At 51.4% G+C, this 23,681-nt stretch overlaps 1 protein-coding gene across 15 annotated transcripts in view; it reads right to left on the bottom strand.

Annotated features, from left to right (window-relative positions):
- The window catches only part of NFASC (neurofascin), an 83,031-nt gene that overhangs the window by 6,994 nt on the left and 52,356 nt on the right, over positions 1-23,681 (bottom strand). For 7 of the 15 annotated variants that reach the window (XM_066565501.1, XM_066565503.1, XM_066565507.1 and 4 more), the window contains 2 exons: positions 6,233-6,364; positions 5,099-5,168 (listed from right to left, as the gene is read on the bottom strand). In XM_066565501.1, coding sequence (XP_066421598.1) covers positions 5,099-5,168; positions 6,233-6,364 — 202 coding nt within the window. Of the gene's footprint in view, positions 1-5,098; positions 5,169-6,232; positions 6,365-11,687; positions 11,844-13,438; positions 13,556-16,345; positions 16,598-23,681 lie in introns of those variants that run through there. The other 8 variants (XM_066565495.1, XM_066565497.1, XM_066565500.1 and 5 more) reach the window with 3 other exon arrangements.

Genomic DNA, 23,681 nt, shown 5'->3' with positions numbered 1-23,681 from the left:
GAAAACAGCGCTTTTCCTTGAAAAAATGCAGTTTTTCCTTGAAAAAATGCAGGTTTTTTTCTTGGAAACCACAGTTTTTCCTTGGAAAAAACCACGTGCAATGGGGAGCATTGCGAGGGGACACTTTTAGGATGCCAAGTTTTGTGCAGCTTCCAAAACTCCTGGGAACTTCCCTTTCCCAGTTTATTTCTGGGCGTTTTTCCTTGCTCAGTCTGGGTTTTTCTCCTTTTCACTAAAAGCCAAGTCACCTAAAAATAAAGAGTTTGACCCAAAAGAGAAAAATACCACTTTAAAGAATTCCTTTTAACCAAATTCTAACCAGGGAAAAGCTGTTTTCCCTTGGAGGGCTGGGATTTGTATCCCATAAATTGAGATATTTTGGGAAGGATGAGAGTGGATTGCTCTAAATTGATATAAAAATTAATTTTTATATCAACAGTTCCTTAGTTCATGCAAATTCTATCATGTTCCTGAAGATATCCCTGAAATATTTGTCCTCCCACCTCCATTCCTGTCTTTTTCCAGTTGTTTTTGTTTAGCTTGGGATCTGCCAGGCTCGCTCCACTCCATTCCTTTATTTTCCTTAAAATTGGTGAAAATTTAGGGATTTTTTTTTTTTTTTGCACTTTGCCTGGGCTCTTGAGCAGGGCAAGGCATTAATTCTCCCTCATTCCATGGGATTAATTCTTCCTCATTCCATGGGATTCATCAGCTCCCTGAAGTGGGAGAGGAATTCGGGATCCCACCGTGCCTTTCCTTGGATCAGCGCTTTGGGAATTCCACGATAACAAAACCCCAAGTATTTGACACTTCCTATTAACTTGGCATCACAACAACAACAAAAAAAATTAATTTGTTAGCTCTGGAAGCAGATTTTTTTGAGGGAAAAGGAGGAATAATTGAGTGAGGAAGCAGGACTGGTTAGAAAGCCCCAAAAACGCGGAGTAGAGAGCGGCAAAACGCAGATCCTCAATTCCCAACGCCCCTTCCCAAACTTTGCGGGGGCAGCTCAAGCCAAATCCGGAGCTGGATGATCCCTAACTGAGGGGCTGCAGCACCGAATTCCCACTGGGAATGCATTCCCAGAGAATTCCTGTTGGTTTTACCTCTCTCCAGGACCGTTTATCCCGTTAGTGCGTTAGGAGGGAGCAGCGGTTTTCCGTCAGCTCCTGATGGGATCTAACCCGGTTAAAATGGATTTCTGGGAGTGCAGCTGAACCAGGTGTTGGTGCCCAGATGGGAACCACGTGGGAAACACTCTCCTGAGTCCCATAAATCATCGGGAGGAAGGGGAGGCTGGAGCCGGAGGGAGGATTTTCAGGACTAAGAGTGGGCAGTTGGACAGGATCCAGCGGTTCTGGCTCATGTCCCTCGTCCCCATCCCCTGGGACGCACTTTTTCTTGGAAAACAATAGTTTTTCCTTGAAAAAACACAGTTTTCCCTTGAAAATCTACAGTTTTTTTCCTTGAAAAATCCCACGTGCATTCCCCAGTTCAATCCTGCTCCACCAGGAGGGATCAGAGGCTGGAGCTGGGGGGCCTGGCTGGATTTGGGGGTACACCCAGCCCATGGAGCAACTCCAAGCAGGATCTGAGTCTCCAGAAGCCCTGAGGGCAGCGGGAATTAGAGGGATTTTGTTTAATGTGTTAGGCAGGGATGTGGGAAGGGGGACAGGGGAGTTTTGGCCGTGAAGAAATCAACAGGAGGAAGGAAGGAAGGAAAATAAAATTCCCAAAAAAGCAGAATGTGCCGGACTTCTGGCAGCACGAGGTCCTACCTTTCAAGAGACCTTCACGGTCCATGTGGATAGACCAGGTGAAAAGGAGGAGAAGGAATGGGAATAAAACAGAGAGAAGCAGAAAGAGCCTGATCAGAGAGAGAAATGAGGAGGTTCTGCATTCACAGGGGCAGTGCTACGACCCAAAAAATAAAAAAAACAAAACAGGAATTGTCGCCTCGTTATACCAAATGGAGCCAGGAGAGCCGTTCCAGGCGGGATCAGCCTCCTTGGAAGCCGTCCCAGCATGGAAAGGGCCATCCAAGAAGGGCTGGGTGGTGTCCAGGGGACAGTGGTGGCTCTGGGGAGCCGCGTGCAGCAGGACAAGGGTGGCTGGGTTCACCCCAGGGTCCTGCTGGGATTCCTTGGAATGGCCCTGTGGATAAACCTGCAACTTCCCAGAGCTTTTCCAGAGCCTTCCTCCCTCACGAGGCTCCCGGGACAGTTCTGTGCCTGCTGAGATGTCCCCTCCTCAAGTGGCACTGCCTGCACTGTGTCACGCGTGCCCTTTTCCTGGACATCCTGACTGGGAATCTGGACCCTAAATCCCCTTTCCTGGCATCCAGGAGTTTCCAGCCGCCTCCCCAGGGGCAGCACGGAACATTTGGTATAATGAGGCACCAGTGCTGGCATGGAACATTGTCCATGGATAATGGTCCTGGCCTGGGAAGGAGCTTCCCTGCTTGGGAACACCATTATCCCGGGATTGGAGCAGAGATGTGACGGGATTTTGGGATGAGGAGCACGGAGAGTGGCATGCACGGGGCGCTGGGCACGTGAGGGTGACGAGGGCACAGCAGCCATGCCATGGGGAGGAGGGGGCGGGAGCCGGGATGGGCTCAATTCCTGCCCTTCCCTGAAATCCTAAATGCTGCCCCTCCCGGAGCCCGGCCCCGCAATCAGCCCCGAGCTCCATCAGCCAGCAGCTCCAGGCTTCACCTTCCCTTCTGCCTCCCAGAGGGAAACCTCCTGGAATTCTCCCAGCAATCCTGGTGTTCCTCAGGAGGAGGGGGCAAAGCTGGTGGGGGTTTGGGTTGTAGGATTTATTTTTTATCATTCTTATTAGATTGGGTTTTCCCCCCCGTTATTGAGTCCATAATGCTCCATGGACTTCATCCCAGAGTTTTATTGTCCTTTTATTGTCCTTCCACTGGCTCCTGCCTTTCCCTTGGAAATTTTGGGAATGGAGTTGTCCATAAAAGCCAGAGCTCCAGCTGAGCAGAAGGATAAAGGATTCACCCCAATCCTTCCCCTTGCCCGGAAGGACACGGCCCTTGGATGGTGCCAGGGGATTTCTGCCAGCCTTTTCAAGAGTTTGTGTTCCCTTTGGAGTGGGAAGGTGCCTGGCCATGGATTTGCCTCAGGAATGGTGGCTGATCTCCCTCTGTGGGCTCTGGAGAAGCAGAGCTGGGAAATCCGGGAGTGCTGCCAGAAGCTCGGCCTGTGGGAATCCCTGTGGGAATCCCTGTGGGAATCCCTGTGGGAATGGGGGGTTCAGGCTTCCCACAAACCACCCCACAAACCTGGGAAGCACAAAGCTCCCTTTCCTGCCTGGAATCACCATTTGGGGCCAGGCTCTGTCCTGGTTATGGCTCATTCCCATGCCAGGAGTGCTCCATAAAATCCTGCCTTGGGAAGGGATGGGTCTGACCCCAAAACCTGCAGCAGGACCAGGCTGAGCTCCTTCCTCCTCTGCTGTTTTCCCTGTCCCAGCCTGGAATCCGAAGGGAGCATCCCAAAAATTCACAGGAGGAGTTTTTGGCCACCCCTGGAAGCACTGAGTGGCAGGGAGGGGAGGAAGGTGTTGGCCCTGCGTGTTGTTTAGGACATTGTGGAATGTCAGCCTTTCCCTACAACATCCTGCTTGCATTCCATGTTTTTTTGGACTCTGGGGAGCTTCATGAAATCCTCTGGAATAAAAAAATCCCTCTGAAATGGAGTTTCTGTGCCTCTGATGAAATTAATGTGATCCCTGGTTCTGTTCCATTTCTGTTCCTGATTCATTTATTTCCCCTAAATCCTCTGGCAGAATCCGTTCTTACTCATCCCTTCCTGAATCCCAAACCCATTCTTCCCATGCTGGGAATAACATGGGATTAAAATCAACCCCTGGTTGAAAGGAGGAGGAAAAATTCCCACCAGGTTTTGGCTCCAGCTCAGGTGGGAAAAGGAATTTTAATTCTTTAAAGAATTGGAATTAAAATGTCCCAAATCCCCTCAGCTGCTGGGTGAGCCCTGACAGCAGAACCTGCTCCCAGGATTGCAGAGAGCTGGGAATGCTTGGGAAGCTCCTGTCCCTTCCTGACACATCCCAGGAGTTCTCCTGGAGGGAAAAAGGCTCTGCTGCTCTTTAGGGGTGACATTTGCGTGCAAAGAGCGGGATGGAGCCGGGGCAGTCGGGGAGGTTCTGTCTGAATCCCTGCTGGAGCCCTCAGGGGCTTTTGAGGGATTTTATGGGGCTGGAGCACAGGCAGACCCCAAATCATTCCCCTTTCCTGCTTCCTGGGCTGATCCCTACAGAGATTGGGGCTTTTCTCCTATGGATATTCCTTTATGGGAAGGACAGGGGCTGAGCTGTGGGGTGGGACTGCAGAAATACCCTCAGGCTGCTACAAAATTTGGGGGTTTGGGGTGGTTTGGGGGGGTTTTGCTTGCCAGGAGTTCTATTAAGGTTGTTCTGCTCCTGGTGGGAGCTGATCCCAGAATCCCAGTTCTGCTCAGCCTGACCCCAATGGAATTTTGGGCATTTCTCCCACGGATCCTCCTTAGGGTGCTCCAGAAATACCCTCAGGCTGCTACAAAGTTTGGGATTTTGGGGTGATTTTCGGGATTTTTTTGTGTCAGAAGTTCCATTAATGTTGCTCTGCTCCTGATGGGGGCTTGTCCTGGGGAGCTGATCCCAGAATCCCAGCTCTGCCCAGCCTGATCCCAACAGAACTTTGGACATTTCTCCTTTAGGATACTCCAGAAATACCCTCAGGCCAGGCTGCTACGGACTCCGGGTTTTTGGGGTGATTTTTGGGGATTTTATGTGTCAGAAGTTCCGTTAAGGTTGGTTTACTCCTGCTGGGAGCTGTCCAAGGTCCCCGATCCCAGAATCCCAGGAAGAGGAGGTGGAACCCCACAGCCTGGCGGCGCCTGGAGTAGTTTCCTTCGGGAATTACAGCGGGAAGGCGGCAGGAGGAGGAAAGGGGGTGGGGGGGGGGACACAGGGATCGTTCCGGGGGGGATCTGTGGCACCACAGGGTGGGGGAGGGGGCTGTGATGGCGGGGGAGGGGCTGATGGGGGGTGGGGGGTCGGACATTCCATGGGGTCCTACCTGTAGTCGAAGGATCCGTCCTCCACGTTCTTGTCCTCGGGATTGAGGTGCTCGTCCTTGTTGTCCCGCACTGCGAAAGGAGCAGAGCCCCCCCTCCCAGTTAAACCAGTGAGGACTGAAGGGTCTGGGAATGGGGAGGAACTGGGGAAGGGTCCTGGGGGAGTCCCTGAGGGGGAGGAGCTCGGAGAGGTGAAAACTGCACCTGGGGAGAGCTCGGAAAGGGTTACAAAGGGGTTACAAAGGGGTTACAAAGGGGTTACAAAGGGGTTGCAAAGGGGTTGCAAAGGGGTTGCAAAGTGAAAGAAAATGGTCTGCAAAGGGTTTGTGAGGGGTTTAAAAAGGGTTACAAAGGGATTGCCCTCACCTGGGTATTTCCCAGGACTGGATGATCCCCAAGGATCCTGGAACTGCTTAACCCTTGGGAATGGCCATTCCCACCTCTCACCTGGATATTTCCCAGGACTGGATGATCCCCAAGGATCCAGGCCCTGTTTAACCCTCAGGAATGGCCAGTCCAAGCTCTCACCTGGATATTTCCCAGGACTGGATGATCCCCAAGGATCCAGGCCCTGTTTAACCCTCAGGAATGGCCATTCCAAGCGCTCACCTGGATATTCACCACTGGATGATGCCACACCCGTTTACATTTTGGGATTTCCCATTCCCATTTTTACCTGGATATTCTCCACAACTGGACGATCCCCAAGGATCTTGGACCTGTTTAACCCTTGGGAATGGCCATTCCAAGCTCTCACCTGGATATTCCCCACCTCTGGCTTCACCCTCAGAATCCTGGACCTGCTGAAACCTTGGGAATGGCCATTCCCACTCTCACCTGGATATTCCCCACCACTGGATTATGACACACTCATTTAAGTTTTGGGATTTCCCATTCCCACTCTCACCAGGATATTCTCCACCACTGGACGATCCCCAAGGATCCAGGCCCTGTTTAACCCTTGGAATGGCCATTCCAAGCTCTCACCTGGATATTCACCACTGGATGATGCCACACCCGTTTAAGTTTTGGGATTTCCCATTCCAAGCTCTCACCTGGGTATTCCCCACCACGGGATGATCCCCAAGAAAGCCCAGACCGACTGAAATTCTGGGAATGGCCGTTCCCATGCTCACCTGGGTACTTCCCGCCGCGGCTCCTCTTGATGAAGCAGACGATGAGGAGGATGAGCACCAGGAGGGCGATGGCGCACATGAGGCCGATGAACCAGCCCTGCGTGGCGATGTCCACCTGGTTCTTGGTGTAGGCTGCGGGGAAAAAGGGGAAAATATTCCTAAGGGATGGAGCAAACCGTGCAAGGAATGCAGGAAGAGGAATTCAGGGCGCTGGTTCAGGAGTTTTCTTTAGTTTGGGTGCGTCTGGGTGTGTGCTTGAGGTTGCATCACAGGGATTTGTTGTTTTTTGGTGGTTTCTTGGTGTTTTTTGGTGCTTTATTGGTGGGTTTTTGTGGGATTTTCTGGTGTTTTCTTGGTGGTTTTTGATGCTTTATTGGTCATTTTTTGGTGGGTTTTTGTGGTGTTCTCTTGGTGTTTCTTTGGGGTTTTTGTGGAGTTTTTGGTGGGTTTTGGCGTTTTTTTCACAATGCTTTGGTTGGTTTTGGTGTTTTATTGGTGTTTTTTGATTATTTTTTTCTGTGTTTTTTGGGGGGTTTTGGGTGCATTTTGGTGGGCTTTCGGTATCTTTTTGGTGATGTTTTTATGTTTTTTCATGGTTTGTTTTTCCTTTTATGGTGGAAAATAAAATCAGCTTTATCAGGAACCACAAAGAGTGAAGGCGCCCAACAGAAAGGAAAATCTGGGAAGAGGGAATTGCAAAAAAAAAAAAGGGCAAAGGAAGCTAGAGAAGGAATTTGATGGAATTTGCTGCATCTGAAAACGGCCCTGGGTGCAGGAAGATCCAAGAGGAACATTCCCAAGTCCTGCTGCCCAGGGATTTTGGGCAGCACCGCTGGATCAGGGAATTGCTGAGTTCTGAGGGTTCATTGGAAGCCTTGAACTGGGATGAACAGGGATAAAAACTGAGATGAACTGGGATGAACTGGGATGAACTGGTGTCCCTGCAGAGGTGACGGAGGTGGCTCTTCTGCCACCACCACCCAGCTCCTGCTGCTTCTGGTGGTGACCAAGGGTCTCAGGGCTGGGAGGGCCTGGTGGAAGCCCCCCAAGATCTGGGAACAGGTGGGAATTCCTTGGAATGGCAGCAGGAATGCCACAGATCCAACCCTGGTGCCCAGGGATTTTGGGCAGCCCCAGTGGATCAGGGAATCGCTGAGCCCAGGGGCGTCATTGGCAACCTTGAACTGGGATGAACTGGGATGAACTGGGATGAACTGGAGCACAGAGGGCTCTGATAGCTCCGAGTGTTTTCTCCTGGAGCAAATTCCTGCTTCCAGCTCCTTCCCAAGGCTCCTGCCTGTTTATAGGAGTAATTCCAAGCCTGTTCCCATCCTCCAGCTCCTGTGTCCTCCCTGCCATTCCCCGACTCCCGGCTCGCAGCTCTCCCACACGGTCAGACAGACAAATCCATGGCCTAAAAATAGCTCCAAGGCTGCCTTTTCCAGCCTCTCCTTGGAATTCAGCGAGGCAGAGGAGAAAATAACCTTCAGCAGGGCGGAGGGGCTGGGTTTATCCAAGCTGAGGGAAAACCGAGGCGTTCCCCGTGGGAATGTGGGAGGACCAGGGTGGCTGGGATGGGGTTGGGAATGGAGTTGGGCAGGAGATCCTGAAAATTCCTGAAAACCTGGTGAGGAAAAAGAGGGATAAAGAAAGCAGGGAGCAGCCCTCCCTTAATGTGTTCAGAGAGAAAGGATCTTGGAAGAGAGGCAGCAAAGGGAAAAATGGGTTGGATTGGGAAAAAATTCCAAACCCACAAAATTCTGGGGATCAAACTGTGCTTGTTCCATTGGAACTGAGGCCAAGAAGAGAAGTGCTTTCCTGGGGATGAAATGCAGGGAATTGCAGGCGAACCATGACAAGGAAATTCAGATTAAAGAGGAGAATGACATGAAGGAGAATCTCTGGTCAGGAAGAGATGCTGAACCCAGAATGTTTTGTGGATTTTTGGGCAGCACTGAGAGGGGAAGGAGCTGCCTGATGGCTCCTCTGACTCCAACACTGTCAAATCCCACATTTCCTCAATCCCAGCCTGAATCCCGGAATCCTCAAGGATGTGCATTTAGATGGGGAGAATGAGCTGACGACAAAGAAATGGATTCAAAAATCCGAGTGCTGGGGAAGGGAAGGGGAAGGAAGCTCTGCTGGAAAGCTTGGAGAGGGAAAAATTCCATGAACAGCGATGGGATGGGATTTTTCCAGGGAGAAACAAGGAGGTCTTCAAAATACGAAATTCCAGAGAAGCCTGAGAGGTGGGATGGGGGTTGGAGCTGGGTTTGGAAAGGAGGATTTTAAACCCCGAGTCCCAAGGAGATCTCACAGGAGGATGGGGGCATAAAAGGGTGATAAATCCATCCTTGCTAAAAAAGGGGGATAAATCCATCCTTCCTAAAAAAGGGGGGAATAAATCCACCCTTCCCAAAAAAAGGGTGATAAATCCATCCTTGCTAAAAAAGGGTGATAAATCCATCCTTCCCAAAAAAGGGGGGGATAAATCCATCCTTCCCAAAAAAGCAACACTTGAGGACCAAATCAAAGTCCCTGCAAAGGTGGATTTGGAGTAAACGAGGGACTGTCAGGAAGGAAGGTTTGAAGCCCGTGGCTGTCCCAGGGGATTTTGTGATTTTGCTTTAAGGTGAGGCCAACCTCGAGGGAAAATGGAAAGCAGCTGCAGAATATGACAGGTCCTGATTGGAATTGCAGCTGCAGAACCTTTTTAAAAAATAATTAATGATAATTTCGTGGCAGAATATTTGTTAGCTCAGAGTCATCATTGACGTGTCAGGAGCAGAGCTCAGCTCCACCGAGTTTTTTCTTGGATTGCAAAAGAGATCTTTGGGTGTGAAAAGTCCCCTCTGGCTCCAGCCCTGTGTGATCCTATTCCCAGAATCTCAGGATCGCCGAGGCTGGAAAATCCCTGTGGGATCATCGAGTCCAGGCCGTGCCCGATCCCCATCCTGAGCACTCAGTGCCACCTCCAGGTGACACCTCCAGGGATGGGCGCTCCAAACCCCCCTGGGCAGCCCCTTCCAGCCCTTCCCATGAGGAAATTCCTGCTGGTGTCCAACCTGAGCCTCCCCAGCCCAGCCTGAGGCCGTTCCCTCTCCTCCTGTCCCTGTTCCCTGGGATAAGATCCCAAATCCCCCCGGCTGTCCCCTCCTGGCAGGGAGTTGTGCAGAGCCAGAAATTCCCCCTGAGCCTCCTTTGCTCCAGGCTGAGCCCCTGCCCAGTTCCCTCAGGACTCTCCAAACCCTTCCCAGTTCCAAACCCTTCCCTGGACACTCTTCCCAGTGTTTGGACAAGCTAAGAAAGCCATTTATTTATTTATCTATTTAAAATTTATCAGCCCTCCTTCTCTACTCCGCTATTTTTGTCATATCCAAGTGCCCTTTGCTCCTGGGAGGAATTTTTTTTGGCTTAATGAGCTGCCAGTTAATCAGGAATGAAATCAGAGCTCAGCCTCCTGCAGGGGAATGTTTCTTATTTATCTGCCCTCAGCCTGAAGAAACCTTTGGAACAATGATTTACAAGATATGAAAAAAAAACAACAAAAAACCCAAAAACCCCTAAAACTGCTCGGTTCCTTTTTATCCAAAGCGTTCCCAATGCCACAGGATTGTCAGCAGGGGTCTGGCACTTGTGTCAGCAGCATCCAGCCAGGAGAGAAATGGATGTGGAGCGTTTATTCCTGCAGGGAAGGCGACAGCTCCGTGCATCCCACCGGGCTCAGGTCAGCACCAGCCTCAATCCCGGGGATAAAGGTGGCTCCATCCCTTATTCTCCATGAAAATATCAGTAGGAACCTCTCAATTATGGAAAATATATGCAGAGTCTTCCCAGCAGGAATTGGCCAAGGATATTGTGGCTTTTTTTTTGCTGTTTTTTTAATTATGCCCGGCCAGTTGCTGTCACCTCCATCACCCCACGGATCCCAAATGGGGGGGAAAGCAGGGGAGGAAGGAAAAGAGGCGGGTCCAGGTTGGGATTGGTTTTCCAGAGGGATAAAATGGTTATTCAGAGGGATAAAATTGTTATCCATAGGGATAACTCCCATGGGAGGGCGGGAGCTGACGGAGATTTTGGACTGAGGGAAAGATCTGGAAAGAGAAACAAAATTGGGGATTTAACTCAAAACTGAAGCTGTGCTGGGAGGGATCTGGGTCCAAAATCAGCTCTGATGGGACCAGAATATTCCAGGGGCTGCTGTGCCATGGATTTGCTCAGTCCTGGAGCAGTCTGGGGACAGTTTGGGATATCACATTGAGCAGGGTTGGACACTCCAGAACCACCTGGATGTGGCACCTGGGGACATGGTGGCCTTGGCAGTGCCAGGGAATGGTGGGATTCGATGGTGGCAGACGCTTTTCCAATGTTAATTCCATGGAACACCAGCAGCCACTGGGAGTTACCCGGCGATATTCCAGATTTTCTGACCATTTTGGCTGCGCACAGGGGGTGTGGGGAGCTCTGCTCCCCAGTTCCCACAGCCCTTTGAGATTCCCATTTTCCTTTCGCCATTCCTGGCAGGGCCTGGAAATTGCCAGAGCTTCCCGTCCCACAGCTGGAACCGAGCAAAACCATTTTAATTCCTTGTAAATCCCCACCTCTACCTACGACACTCTCAGGGAGGCTGCTGCAGTATTTCCTGCTCCGCGGAATTCCAGCAGAGTGGAATTGACAGGAGCTGTGCGCAGATCCCTTAGGAAAAGCCCTGGGTGGATACAAAGGGATTTAGGGACTTTGGATTTACTGGGAATCCTCGGGAGGGAGCGGCAGAGTTTTACACACACACAAAGATCCTGTGGGACAAAGGAGGGAGTGTCTGGAGCCGGGTGGGAAATGGGGGAATCCACAACCAGGAAAATGCGGAAACCACACGGAGACAAAGCCTGGAAAATTCCACACAAAGTGCCAGAGGAAACGTCCCAGGAGTATGGAAATCCCTAGGGACACTCCTGTGCCAACACCACATTCCCACTCCCACTGCGTCCCATCAGTGACACCTCACTGTCCCCCAGAGTCCCAACGGGCACCAAGGGGCCGCAAGCAGAGGCTGTGACAACGTGAATGCGCTCTCCTCCCTTTCCTTCATTCCAAGGAATCCCCATCCCAAGGATCCCCAGACCAAGGAATCCTCATCCAAAGGATGCCCATGACGAGGGATCCCCATCCAAAGGATCCCCATCCAAAAGATCCCCATCCAGATGATCCCCATCCAGAGGATTGCCATCACGAGGGATCCCCATTCAAAGGGATCCCCATCCAAAGGAATCTCCGTCCCTTCCTGGGATTCTCATCCTCCATGCAACGCCAAGCAATCCCTGAGTTGAGGGCGGTGGGATGAGGGATTTCCATGCAGCCATGGCCAAAGCACCATGGGGATGGCGGGGCCATGCCGGGGCCATGCTGGGGACACGCTGGGGACACTCTGGGGACACGCGGCCGACGCCTGTCTCACCTGAGCTGGTGGTAAAGGTAATGTACGAGTGCTCGCTGGGGTGGGACCATATGGGGAACACCCACAGCTTGTACATCATCCCCGGCGTCAGATCCGCCAGCTGCACCGAGGACGGGCCCTGAGCCTTAACGGGGATTGATTTCTCTGTCTTGTTACCTGGGGAACAGAAACCGCACATCAAACCCCGCCCGGACACCCCGCGGGGACACCGGGGACACTGCGGCCCAGGCGCGGGGCTGGCCCCGGGGGCTGGCCAGGAGTGACACGGCTCCCGGGGCAGGGAGCTGCTGCTTGGGGTTGGTACTGAGCCAAGGAGCTGCTGGTTTGGGGTCACTACCCTGGGGACAAGCAGCTGCTGGTTTGGGGTCGGTACTGACACAAGGAGCTGCTGGTTTGGGGTCATTTCCTGAGCCAAGGAGCTGCTGGTTCGGGGTCGGTACTGAGACAAGGAACTGCTGGCTTGGGGTCATTTCCCAAGCCAAGGAACCTCTGGTTTGAGGTTGATGCCAAAGCCAAGGAGCTGCTGGTTTGGGGTCATTTCCTGAGCCAAGGAACTGCTGGTTTGGGGTCATTTCCTGAGCCAGGGAACTGCTGTTTTGGGGTTGTGATATTGCAGGCAAGGTGCTGTGAAATCCCTGGGACTGAGTGGGAATAATGTGGCCCTGGGGACAAGGTGCTGCTGATTTGGGGCCATTATTCTGGGGACAAGGAGCTGCTGACTTGGGATCTTTCCCTGAGCCAAGGAACTGCTGGTTTGGGGTCACTGCCCTGGGGACAAGGAGCTGCTGGGGTCGTTACCCACTGAGAATTGTGGCTTTGAGGTTTTGTTCCTTCAAATGCCACCAAAAAGGGGTGGACTACCACAGCTGTCCAGAAAGGGCTGAAATCTTCAATATTTCCTCCCTCAGCCAAATTCTGGAGAGAGAATCCCAAGGGATTGATGCTGCTGGCATGGATTCAGCACCTGGGCTTGCTCCTTGTGCGTCCCAGTGACTGGGAAAAAATAGGGGTGGGTTGGGAGCTGGGATATGTGGGATTTAGGGCCTGGCAAGCTCATGCATATCCCGAAATATGGGAATTTTGGAGGCCAGGCACTGCTTTGCACAGGAATTGTTTCAAGGACAATTCAAGGTCATCTCCTAAGGGAAGCTGGAATGGCAGGAGGGGTTCCTGCCTGGAATTACAATTTTCAGGGATTCCGGACCAGCACAGCAGCGGACGCGAGGGCTGGGAGATAAACTCAGGGATGAGCAGCAGCCGGCACTGCCTCTCCAGAAACCCCAAACCAACCAACAAGACAAAAACCTCTCCCTAAACCGGCACCAAGCCCAGAGACCCCGGCTCTGCTTCCAGCCCGGGACGGAGCCGTACAACGCTAAGGAGCACCGAGGAGGAGGTTTGGGATCTTAGAGGATTCTGCCAACTCCAGGTTCAGGAATCCCGTCTTCCAAATTCCCGTCAATTTCATTTTCCTCCCTGTTTTCTCCATCTCCTCCCATTGACCTCGACATTCCCAAAGATCATCAAACCCCACGGCCGTCGGCGCACGGAGAGGGAACCCCCGGAGAACCACCTCTGATCTACCCCAACCGCCACAACCACCGTGTTTTTCCCCCTCTGGGTTTTGTTTTTTTTTTTTTTTCCAAGCTGGCCATGGAATCATGGAATTAAATCCAAGGAAAGGGCGGGAGCTGGCAGGATCTCTAAGGGCAGAGCCACCCCGTAGAGTCCCCACGCGATCTGATGCTTACTGGTGATATACTTAACCACAAAGTCAGTTCCTGCCGAGAAATTGTGGCTCCAGGTGATGTTTGCCCAGTTACTGTTTGCCATGGCTCTGATGTCCCATATGGACGATCCATTGGCGGCTGGGGGACAGGTTAGAACACGAGTTAGTCTTTAGTGGGGTTAGGCCAGGCTCAGAGGTCAAAGCTGGTGAAAATCTCGAAAACCTGACAGAAACCCTACAAAAACCCTACAAAATCTCAAAAAACCGTAACAAAATGGTAGAAAAGCCTTATAAAGCCTCAAAAAACCATTAAGAAACTGTCCCGAAACCTTGTAAAACTTCAAAAATTTAAAAAACTGTACAAAAACTGTATAAAATGTCATAAAAACACATAAACGTCATAAAAACTTCACAAAAAGCTTCGAAAGCCCTACAAACACCTTACAAAAGATGTCACGAAATCCTTACAAAAACCTCACAAATCCTTACGAAATTAATAAAAAAGACCTTACAAAAACATTGTGAAACCTCATGAAAACACACAAGCATCGTAAAAACCTTTAAAAACCTTACAAAATCCTCACAAAAACCTTTCAAAATCCTCAGAAAATCCTTACAAAAACCTTTCAGAACCCTTTCAAAATCACGACATAAACCTGAAGCGAACACTTTGGTCTCAGCCTAAGCACGAACAAACCTCAGCCTAAGGCTGGATCGATTCTTTCCAGGGTTCCCAACATTTTTAGGGAATTTTCGTGGGCGTTTAAACCCAGCAGCACTCGGCTCATCCTGGGATTCCTCCGGGGCACATCCCTGAAGATCCGGGCCAGCGGGGAAACCTCATCTGGGAATCCCTGCGTGGGTGAGCACGGACCCAGTGCTGGGAGTGGCAGGGAATTGTCACCTCCCCGCGGCCCCGGCGGGACAATGAGGCCGCTCGTGTGCGAGGTTGAGGTTAAGGGGTCTCAATGTTGCTTGGGATGAGTCCCGTCCCTACAGAAGTGGGAGCCAAGCCCACACTTCAGCGGGGTTTTAAGGGACAGCAGAGAAGTGACACCTTGGGGTTTTGCTGTCATTTTTCCTCGAGGTGTTTCAGTGTTTTGATGCCATAAATCTGCGATCGACAGCCACAACCCCATGGGAAAAGCCAGTTTTGGGGTTTTTAGGGCACTGCAAGGACCTGGCGCTGTGGGGTGACCTGGAATCCCTGAAATCCCAGCCTGGCTTGGATGGGGGACACTGGAGGCTCCTCATTTCCTGCTGTCCTCTTTCCCTGCTCTGCACTCTGCAAATCCCCCCTGCAGAAAGTCTTGGTGGCTTTAAAGCATTTTAAACTGATTTTATGCAAAAAAATAGAGAAATGGCTTTGAACTCAGTCATGGAATCATCCCAGACTCATTTGAGCAGGAAGGGACCCTAAAACTCTTCTCATTTCACCCCCAATCCACATTTTCCACTATCCCAGGCTGCTCCAAACCCCCACCCAAGTTTTTAATGCAGATTTCATTCCCTTTTTAGCTCAATTTATTTTTTTAACAACCCTAATTACTTATAAACCGTCAATTCCGTTATCCTGGCATTTCAACCCCTGATAAATCCTTCCAGATTTATCCCTTGAACACATCCAGGAGGGAAGATTTCCCCACCAGAGCCGAGTTTGTTTCTCCTGATGGTGCGAGAGGACCTGGGAAGCGCCTGGTGCAGGGAAGGTGCTGAACTCCCACCCTTCCCCGCGATTCCCGCGGGCTCCGGCAGCGCAGGGAGCAGCGGGATAAACCCAAGGACTCGGATAAATCCTGACAGGTCTCCGTGCTAACAAGCTGAGGTGCTAAATCCGAGCTGACATCTCCTGCAGCAGGACCAGAACCCGTTTGTAACAGCCCTGAGCACCACCAAATCGCACTTTGGGGGGAATTTTGTAGGGTTTTCAAACCCAAACCGCATCCGGCATCACCACACCCCCAGCGGGGCTGGGCTGTTCCCTGGCGGCCTGGAACTCTCCAAATTCCCACTCGTACTCCCGGATTGCACAGCATCCTCCAAATTCTTATTTACACACCCAGATTTATACACCCAGAGGTTCCTACAGAGCCCTCCAAATTCCAACTTGATTCCAGATTCCACAGGACCCTCCAAACTCTTATTTATACACCCAGATTCTACAGAACTCTCCAAATTCTCACTGATGCACCCAGGTTCTACAGAACCCTCCAAATTCCAGCTTCGTTCCAGATTCCACAGAACCCTCCAAATTCCCACTGGTACTCCCAGATTCCACAGAACCCTCCAAATTCCAATTTGTACACTCAGATTGTGCATAACCTTCCAAATTCCTACTTGTACACCCAGATCCCACAGAACCCTCCAAATTCTTATTTATACACCTGGATTCCACAGAACCCTCCAAATTCCAACTTGATTCCAGATTCCACAGGACCCTCCAAATTCTTATTTATACACCCGGATTCTACAGGACCCTCCAAATTCCAACTTGTACATCCAGATTCTACAAAACCCTCCGAATTCCCACTGTTACTTCCAGATTTCACAGAGCCCTCCAAATTCCCACTGGTACTCTCAGATTCCAAAGAACCCTCCAAAATCCCACTAATACACTCAGATTCCGCAGAACCCTCCAAATTCCAACTTGACTCCGGATTCCAAAGGACCCTCCAAATGCCAGCTGGTACTCCCAGATTCTACAGAACCCTCCAAATTCCTGCTTGTACTCCCAGATTCCACAGAACCCTCCAAATTTCAACTTGCGCACTCAGATTCCGCAGAACCCTCCAGACCCCCACTCGTACACCCAGATTCCCGTCCTGGAGCCGTGGGGCGGCTCCGATTTCCCCGTCAGCCCAAAGAATCGAGGTGGGGAAGGGTCCCAGCAGGGTTAGAGAGGGGTTAGAGGAGAAGGAAAGCTCAGTACCCAACTCGTGCCTGGTGGTGGCTGCCGGAGCCCTCTCGGCAGCGGCGCTGGTGCTGGCGGCGGTGCTGGCGGCGGTGCTGGTGGTGGTTGTGGTGGCTGTGGTGGTGGTTGTTGTGGTTGTGGTGTCGGTGGTGGTTGGGGTGGTTGTAGGACTGGTTGTAGGACTGGTTGTAGGACTGGTTTCAGGAGTGGTTTCAGGAGTGGTTTCTGGACTGGTTTCCTCCACTGCGGTTGGAGGCGGCCCAGTTGCCTCTGGGAGAGGGAAACACCGGCTTTGTACCTGAGGTGGCATCTCCTGGGCACTGCCCTCCCTGGGGCGGCACGGCACGGAGCAAATCCCACCAGGAACACACGGCTGGGCCCCTTTTCCTGCCCCTGGCCCCATGCAGGGATGGCCTGGGCTGATCCCAGGGGCTGGGAGGGGTGCAGGAGCAAATCCCACCAGGAACACATGGCTGAATCCCATTTTCCTGTCCCTGGCCCCACACAAGGGTGGCCTGAGCCCATCCCAGGGGCAGGAGCAAATCCCACTGGGAATACATTGCTGGACTCCTTTTCCTACCCTTGTCCCCATGCAAGGGTGTCCTGAGCCCATCCCAGGATCTGGGAGAGGTGCAGGAGCAAATCCCACTGGGAATGCCAGGCTGAACCCCTTTTTGAACCCCTTTTCCTACCCCTGTCCCTCTGAGCCCATTCCAGGGGTTGGGAGAGGCGCTGGGGCTGCTCCTGTTCCCCCGGTTTGACCCCAATCTCAGTCCCAGCCCCAGGCCTGGAGGAGCTGCTCGTCCTCTGCCTTTCCCCTTACCCCTCCTGGAACAAACCAGCACAGCCAGCCTGGAAAAACGCAGCTGAGGGGATGCTCAGTTTTGCCCTCACTCCATTGTCCCACGGCATTCCAGGAAAGGGGATTTAGCCTGAGGAAAACGCACTAATGCCATTAATTCCATTAATCCGGCTGGCCCTGCACTACACCTCCAGCATTTTTGGAGCTGCCAGCTCAGCCTGCAGCTTCCCAGCTTTTTCCAGCCTGGAGAAGGAGCAGAGGGAGGGACGAGGGACAGAGCCCGGGCAGCGCTGCCTCTCCCAATTCACACTGAAATGAGGATTTGGAACAGCCCGAGCTGCCCGGGGGGGATAACTGGGAGTGATTTGTTTGTTAATTGTCTCACTCGGGCCGTGATCCCAAGGAAAAGCGGGAATGTGCTCCAAGAAAAGGGGGAAATGTGCCCTTTGACCCACCCTGAGCGGGGTGAGGGTCCCACAGGGAGGGAGGGGTGCGCTGGATGGGGCTGGAACCTTCCAGCAGAAAACACAGCTGGAATTCAGCTCCAAATGCCAAAGGTGACTCCGAGGGGACTCACCCCGGCACGCTCAGGTTAAATTATATTTATCATCATTATTTCTGCAGGCCACGGGATTCCAAATCCCTCTGATGGGTGAAGGAAGCCAGATTTTATAAATGTCTCCCTCAAACCACAACAGCTCTAGGGAAGCACTTTAAAACCAGTCCTAGGACCGAGCCAGGCTTTTCTTCCTCACCCACCTCATCCCCAAGGAGAGCCAAGCCCTGAAACTCAGCATCCAAAGGCTGAGAGGGGCAGGAGCTCTCTCAGTCCATCTGAGATGCAAAATTAGAGTTTGAGCACAGCTGAAAGCACCAGCCGGGGTCAGAGGTGACCCCAGAGCAGCCCCAGGTGCTCAAAAACTCCAGCCCAGCTCCAGGAGTGCCCCCAGAGCACTCCCGGGTCCTCAAAGTCCCCCCAAAACTTCAGGCCAGCCTCAGGGATGTCCCCAGAGCATCCCCGATTCCTCAAAATTGCCCCAGGAGCAGCCACAGCCACCCCAAAACCCTCATCCAGGCCAGGAGCAGCCACAGCCACCCCAAAACCCCCGATGGGCCCAGGAGCAGCCACAGCCACCCCAAAACCCCCGATGGGCCCAGGAGCAGCCACAGCCACCCCAAAACCCCCATCCGGCCCCAGGAGCAGCCACAGCCACCCCAAACCCCACCCCGGTGCTCTCGGCGCTGCCCCCACAGCATCTCCCCCATCTCATGCACCCCGATCCGCAGCCCCCCGTGCACAGCCCGTCCCTGCCCCGGCCCGGGAGGGGACAGGGAGGGGACACATCCAAAGGCTCGGCTTTGCCCTCGCGTGTTCGTGGTGAGCCAAAACCAAAACACCAAAAAAAAAAGGGATTTTTGCGTTTTGCCCTCCCGGGTTTGTTCCGCGGGTCTGAAGGCCGCTAAAAGCTTTTCCTGCGCTGGGATTTGTCCCCATCCATCTCCGCGGATTGCTGGCGGGGGTTTTGGGGTTAAAGAGATTGGTGTCGCCGGGTTAATGTCCCCATTAACGGGATGGAGCCGCGCCGGAGGCTGGGAACACTCAGCTAATGCAGGCTCGGCATTCCCATGGGAATCCCGGCTCCCCTCGGAGGAAAACGAGACCTCAAAAGGCACAAAGTGAATTTGGGGAAGGCGGGAGCTGGTGGAAAACCTGGCACGGCTTTCCAGCTTCCATGGGGGAAGCAGGAATTCGGTTTTAATGCCCCTCCAGACTTCAGATTGGGAAGAGATTATCCGGGATAAATCTCTGAGCATCCCTCACGCACCCAGATCCTGCGGGATTCTGCCCCTCCTGGAGGACCGGGCTGAGCTGCCAGCGGCTCCAGGCGGGGTTTGCCCTCCCTGCCCCACTTCCCTGGCTCTGGGGGAAGCGATCCCCGCCAGCGGAGCCGTCACTTCCCATCAGGATAACGGGGGATGGATCCGAGAGAGAGCCGGGAGGGGACGCGGGGATGGAAATCGGCCTGGCAGGAGCGGGGACAGGTGAAGAGTGGGATGGGGTGAGCTGGAAAACTCGGGGAGGGCAGGGAGGGAGCGCGGCCCCCATGGAGAGGGAGGGGTTTGATCCTAAACCACCCCGGGATGCGGAGCTGAGGCCTCGTCCGGGTTTAGATCTGAAATGGGTGCGGGGGCAGAGCTCAGATTTGGGGAGGGGGAGACCGGGGATGTTCGCTGGGCTTTGGAATCCATCCCCCAATGAGGGCTGGGGGGATCTCAGGGATCTCACAGGTCAAGGGGGATTTCATGGATCCCATGGATCTGATAACCCCCAAAGGAAAGGGATCTCAGGGATCAGAGGGGAATTTCAAGGATCCCACGGATCCACTATCTCCCCAGAGAAAAGGGATCTCAGGGATCAGAAGGATTTCAGGGATTAGAGGGATCAAGGGGGATTTCAATATCCTCCAAAGAAAAGGGATCTCAGGGATCACAGGGATCAAGGGGGAATTCAGGGATCCAATATCCCCCAGAGAAAAGGGATCACAGGGATCAGAGGGATCAAGGGGGATTTCAGGGATCCTGAAAATCCCCAAAGGAAAGGGATCTCAGGGATCAGAGGGATTTCAGGGATGCTGGGGATGTGATATCCCCCAAAGAAAAGGGATTTCAGGGATCAGAGGGATCAAGGGAGTTTTCAGGGATCCAATATCCTCCAAAGAAAAGGGATCTCAGGGATCAGAAGGATTTCAGGGATCAGAGGGATCAAGGGGGATTTCAGGGATCCCGGGGATCCTGAAAATCCCCAAAGGAAATGGATCTCAGGGATCCCTTTCTGGGATTCCCCTCTTGCTGCCACCAGGAGTGACAAAGATCCCAAAGGGATACAGGGAGACCCAGGCTGGCATTCCCAGACCTTTGGAGAGCCTGGAAATCCCATCCATCCTCCTGAAAACGGCCGCGGTGCTCCAGGCACGGCATTCCCGAGCTTTATGGAGGAGCTGGAATTGTTCTCCTGCATTCCCAGGGCTTGGACTGAAAGTTTGGGGCCAGGACAGAGCACTTGGAATTTGTGGGATTGAGGGGAAAATCCCCCTTTTCCAAAAGAGAGCAGCCAATTCCCCATCCCAGACTGGGCAGCACTTGGAAACTGCTCCAAGGGGGAAGAAATCACCCGGGAAATTCGGATTAAAAACCACCAGCAGCAATTCCCAGCTCTTTATCCCATTTTAGCCGAGCCCATCTTCCTGGAAACCCAAACCAGCACTCAGCTCTTTAATTGCCTCCCTTTCAAGGCTTTTTCCGTCTCCAAGATCCATTATTCCCTCTCAGGGAAGGATGGGGGGGAAGATGATGGATTGGAGATGCAGCAATTAATAATTTCACTAATGAGAGATGCTGAGCTCTTCGCTGCCTCCCCAGCCGGGAGTGAGCAGTAAAAAAAAAAAAAAAAAAAAAAAAAGAATTAAAAAAAAGAGTCCAAACCTTCCACAAAAACCTGTTTGAAGCTCAGATTAGAGGGAAAAATCCCAGAGAGGGAGAAACCTAAAAGAAAACCAGGATTTTTTTTTTAAGGGAAGCTCTAAGGAAAAGACACAAATCCCGCTCAGAGGAGGATAATTCACGAAAAGTGGCTCCTTTTTTTTTCAAAATGCACGAAACAATCCCAATCTGTGCTGCCTTTTAATTATTTAAAGATGCTTTTAATGTGTTGTGGGGCTGTGGCAAAAGCTTTCCCTGGGGTGTGTCTACAAAATAATGAGGCTTGGAGAAATTGGGATGAATTTTTCATGATTTTTTGATGACTAGGCCGAGGACATTGGTGGAGATTTATTTTTAATTCTCCTGGTTTTTACCAAGAGAAAGAAATTGAGAGTCCATGGCTGTGAAGTGCTGAAAATCTGATGTGGAAAGAGAAGAAACTGGAGAAGAGAAGGGGGTGATGGAGCAGAAAGAGAGGGCTCAGCAATTCCTTCTGTTTCTAAAATGAAAAATGGGATTTTTCTCCTCAAATTCCCATTTATGGACAGAGAAAAGTCGGGATTTTCCCTTTGAGTCTAAACCCAATTTCTTTATGCTCCCTGATGAAGTTTTCCCATAAGGACGGAAAATCGAAAATCCAGTTTCGGAATTTTTTTTTTCTCGCTCAGAGCATAAATAAAAACTCTTTTTTAATCTCCTCTTTTTCCCCAATCCCCTCTCCTGTCATCCAAAGCCTGGCTGAGGAAAGGTGAAGCCTTTCCTGAGGGAAAATCCCTGCACTTCACTTTGATTCCATCACCTGCTCCGGTTCCTCCTGACGCTGTGTCAGGTTTTCCCTGGAAAATGAACTTTTCATTCTCTGTCAGCACCAGGAGAATTCTCCTGCAATTCGGGACAAATTCCATAAAAATCCACCTGACCTGGGTCAGCCAGTGGAGATGGGGAGGTCAGGGAGCATTTCTGAGGATTTTTTGGGAAGAGAAATATCCTCTGGGAGCCCGAGGGGAAACAGATCCAGCTCCAGAGCGGGGCTGGGGTGGGAGAGGGAATTTTCCATGCCCTGAGTCCCTTCCTAGAGCCTGGAATGGGGAGGAAGATGAGGCAGCAATTCCTGACCTCCAGCTCCACTTCCCGACTCTCCAAAGTGTCATTTCTCCCTTTGGAAAGGGGAAAATGGAGGGACGGGCTCTGGATAACCGGGGGATTATCCCTGAAATCACAAATAATTCCAGTGAGGCAAGAAGTGAACGGAGTGATTCGGTGCTGGGAGGACGAAGAGATCAGGCCAGGATTCCAGAGCTCAGCAGGACCCTCTGGAAGCAGAAAAGGACTTGAGGTGATCCTGATCCACAAAAAAAAATCCGGATTCTGGTGGCTGAGCCAAACCCTGGATGGAGAAGGAGCTGGAGGAGAGGGTGGTTCCAATCCTGAGGTTTTTTATGTGGATTTTCAGGGATTTTATGTTCATTTCCAGGATTTTTTAATGTTAGTTTTCAGGAATTTTTAATGTTAATTTTCAGGATTTTTATGTGCATTTCCAGGATTTTTAAGTGCATTTTCAAGTCCCCACCACCTAAACCTGACCAATCTGTTATTCCTCTTTTTTTTGAGGGGAAGAGTAAAAGACAGGAAGGAGAAAAATTGGCATCTGTTCAGGAACGGGGGGGAAAAAAGCAAAATAATACCGGGAAGAGACATCACTGCAGCGAAATCCAAGGAAAAGGAACATCCATGAGGCAGGAAAGTGAATCCTGCACTTGGATCCCTCGGGAAAACCTTCCCTGGGAAGCTGTTCCTGCTTGGAATGTGCAGAGGCAAAGCAGGACCTGCTGAGAGCCTGGGAGCTGCTGCTGCTGCTCCCAAAAAAGCTTTTTTTGGGATGAGTTTGGGGCCGGGCTGCACCCCCTGCTCGGAAATTCCCGCTTTCCTGAGCTGGGAAAAGGCTGATTGGAATGTGGGAAACGCGTGTTGGGTGTGGGGAAATCAGAATTCTCCAAGTTTGGGAGAGTTGGAATTGTGTTGGGGCAATGCAGGGCGGAGCTGGGATGTCCGGGATCGGCTTTTCCATGGAAGCAGGAGGAGGAGGAGGAGGAGGAGGAGGAGCTGTCCCTGGTGCTGGAAAAGTTCTTTCCCTGCTCCCACGTTTTGGGAATAGCGAGGAGGGCAAAGCCAGCAGAAGGCTCCATGCAGAACATGCACAGCTCAAATTCCCGCCCAACCCTTCCAATGGACACCGGGAATGGGAGGAACCTCCTGGATCAAAGCCCTGGGAGAGCTACAGGGAATCTCCAAAAAAAACCCAAAAATCCCAAATCTCCAGCTGTGGTCCCACAGGTGCTGGAAGCCAGAAATGTTCTGGGGTTTGTGGGGTGGGGATGGTGAGGGTTAAAAAAGGGAGAGGGGTTTGTGCAGAGTTGGGGTTAAAATCCTCTGTGAGAGGGGGGAAAAGCTCTTTAATAGGGAAAAAATACTTTAATAGGGAAAACCCCTCTTTAATAGGGAAAATCCCCCTTCTGTAATAAGGAAAAATGCCTCTTTAGCAGGGAGAAAACCCTTCTTTAATGGGGGAAAACCTCTTTTTCATAGGAGAAAAAAAACCCCTCAAAAATAGGGGGAAAGTCTTCAAAAGGGGAAAACCCCTCTTTGATAGTGCGAAAATTCCTCTTCTTAAATGGGGAAAAAAATGTCTTTAATAGAGGGAAACAAAGTCTTTAATAGTGAATAAAACCTTTTTCATGTGGAAAAAATCCCCTCTAAAACAGGGAAAAACCCCCTCTAAAACAGGGGGGAAACCCCTCATTAAGAGGGAAAAAAACCCCTGTCTAATAGGTAGAAAAATTGTTTAATAGGGAAAAAACCCTCTTTAATATTGAAAAAATCCTTTAATAGGCAAAAATGCCATTCTTTAATATGGGAAAACACCCCCTCAAAAATGGGGGGTAAAACCCTCATTAAAGGGGAAAAAACTGTCTATATTAGGGGAAAAAAAATCCCTGCTAAAATAAGGGGAAAAAACCCCATTAAAATATTAAAAACTCCCTCTTTAATAAAGAAAAATATCCTAAATATTGA

Source organism: Molothrus aeneus, chromosome 24, assembly GCF_037042795.1.
Source record: "Molothrus aeneus isolate 106 chromosome 24, BPBGC_Maene_1.0, whole genome shotgun sequence".
NCBI lineage: Eukaryota > Metazoa > Chordata > Aves > Passeriformes > Icteridae > Molothrus > Molothrus aeneus.
The sequence above is the reverse complement of the archived record's forward strand: the minus strand, read 5'-3'. Positions and strand labels throughout refer to the sequence as shown.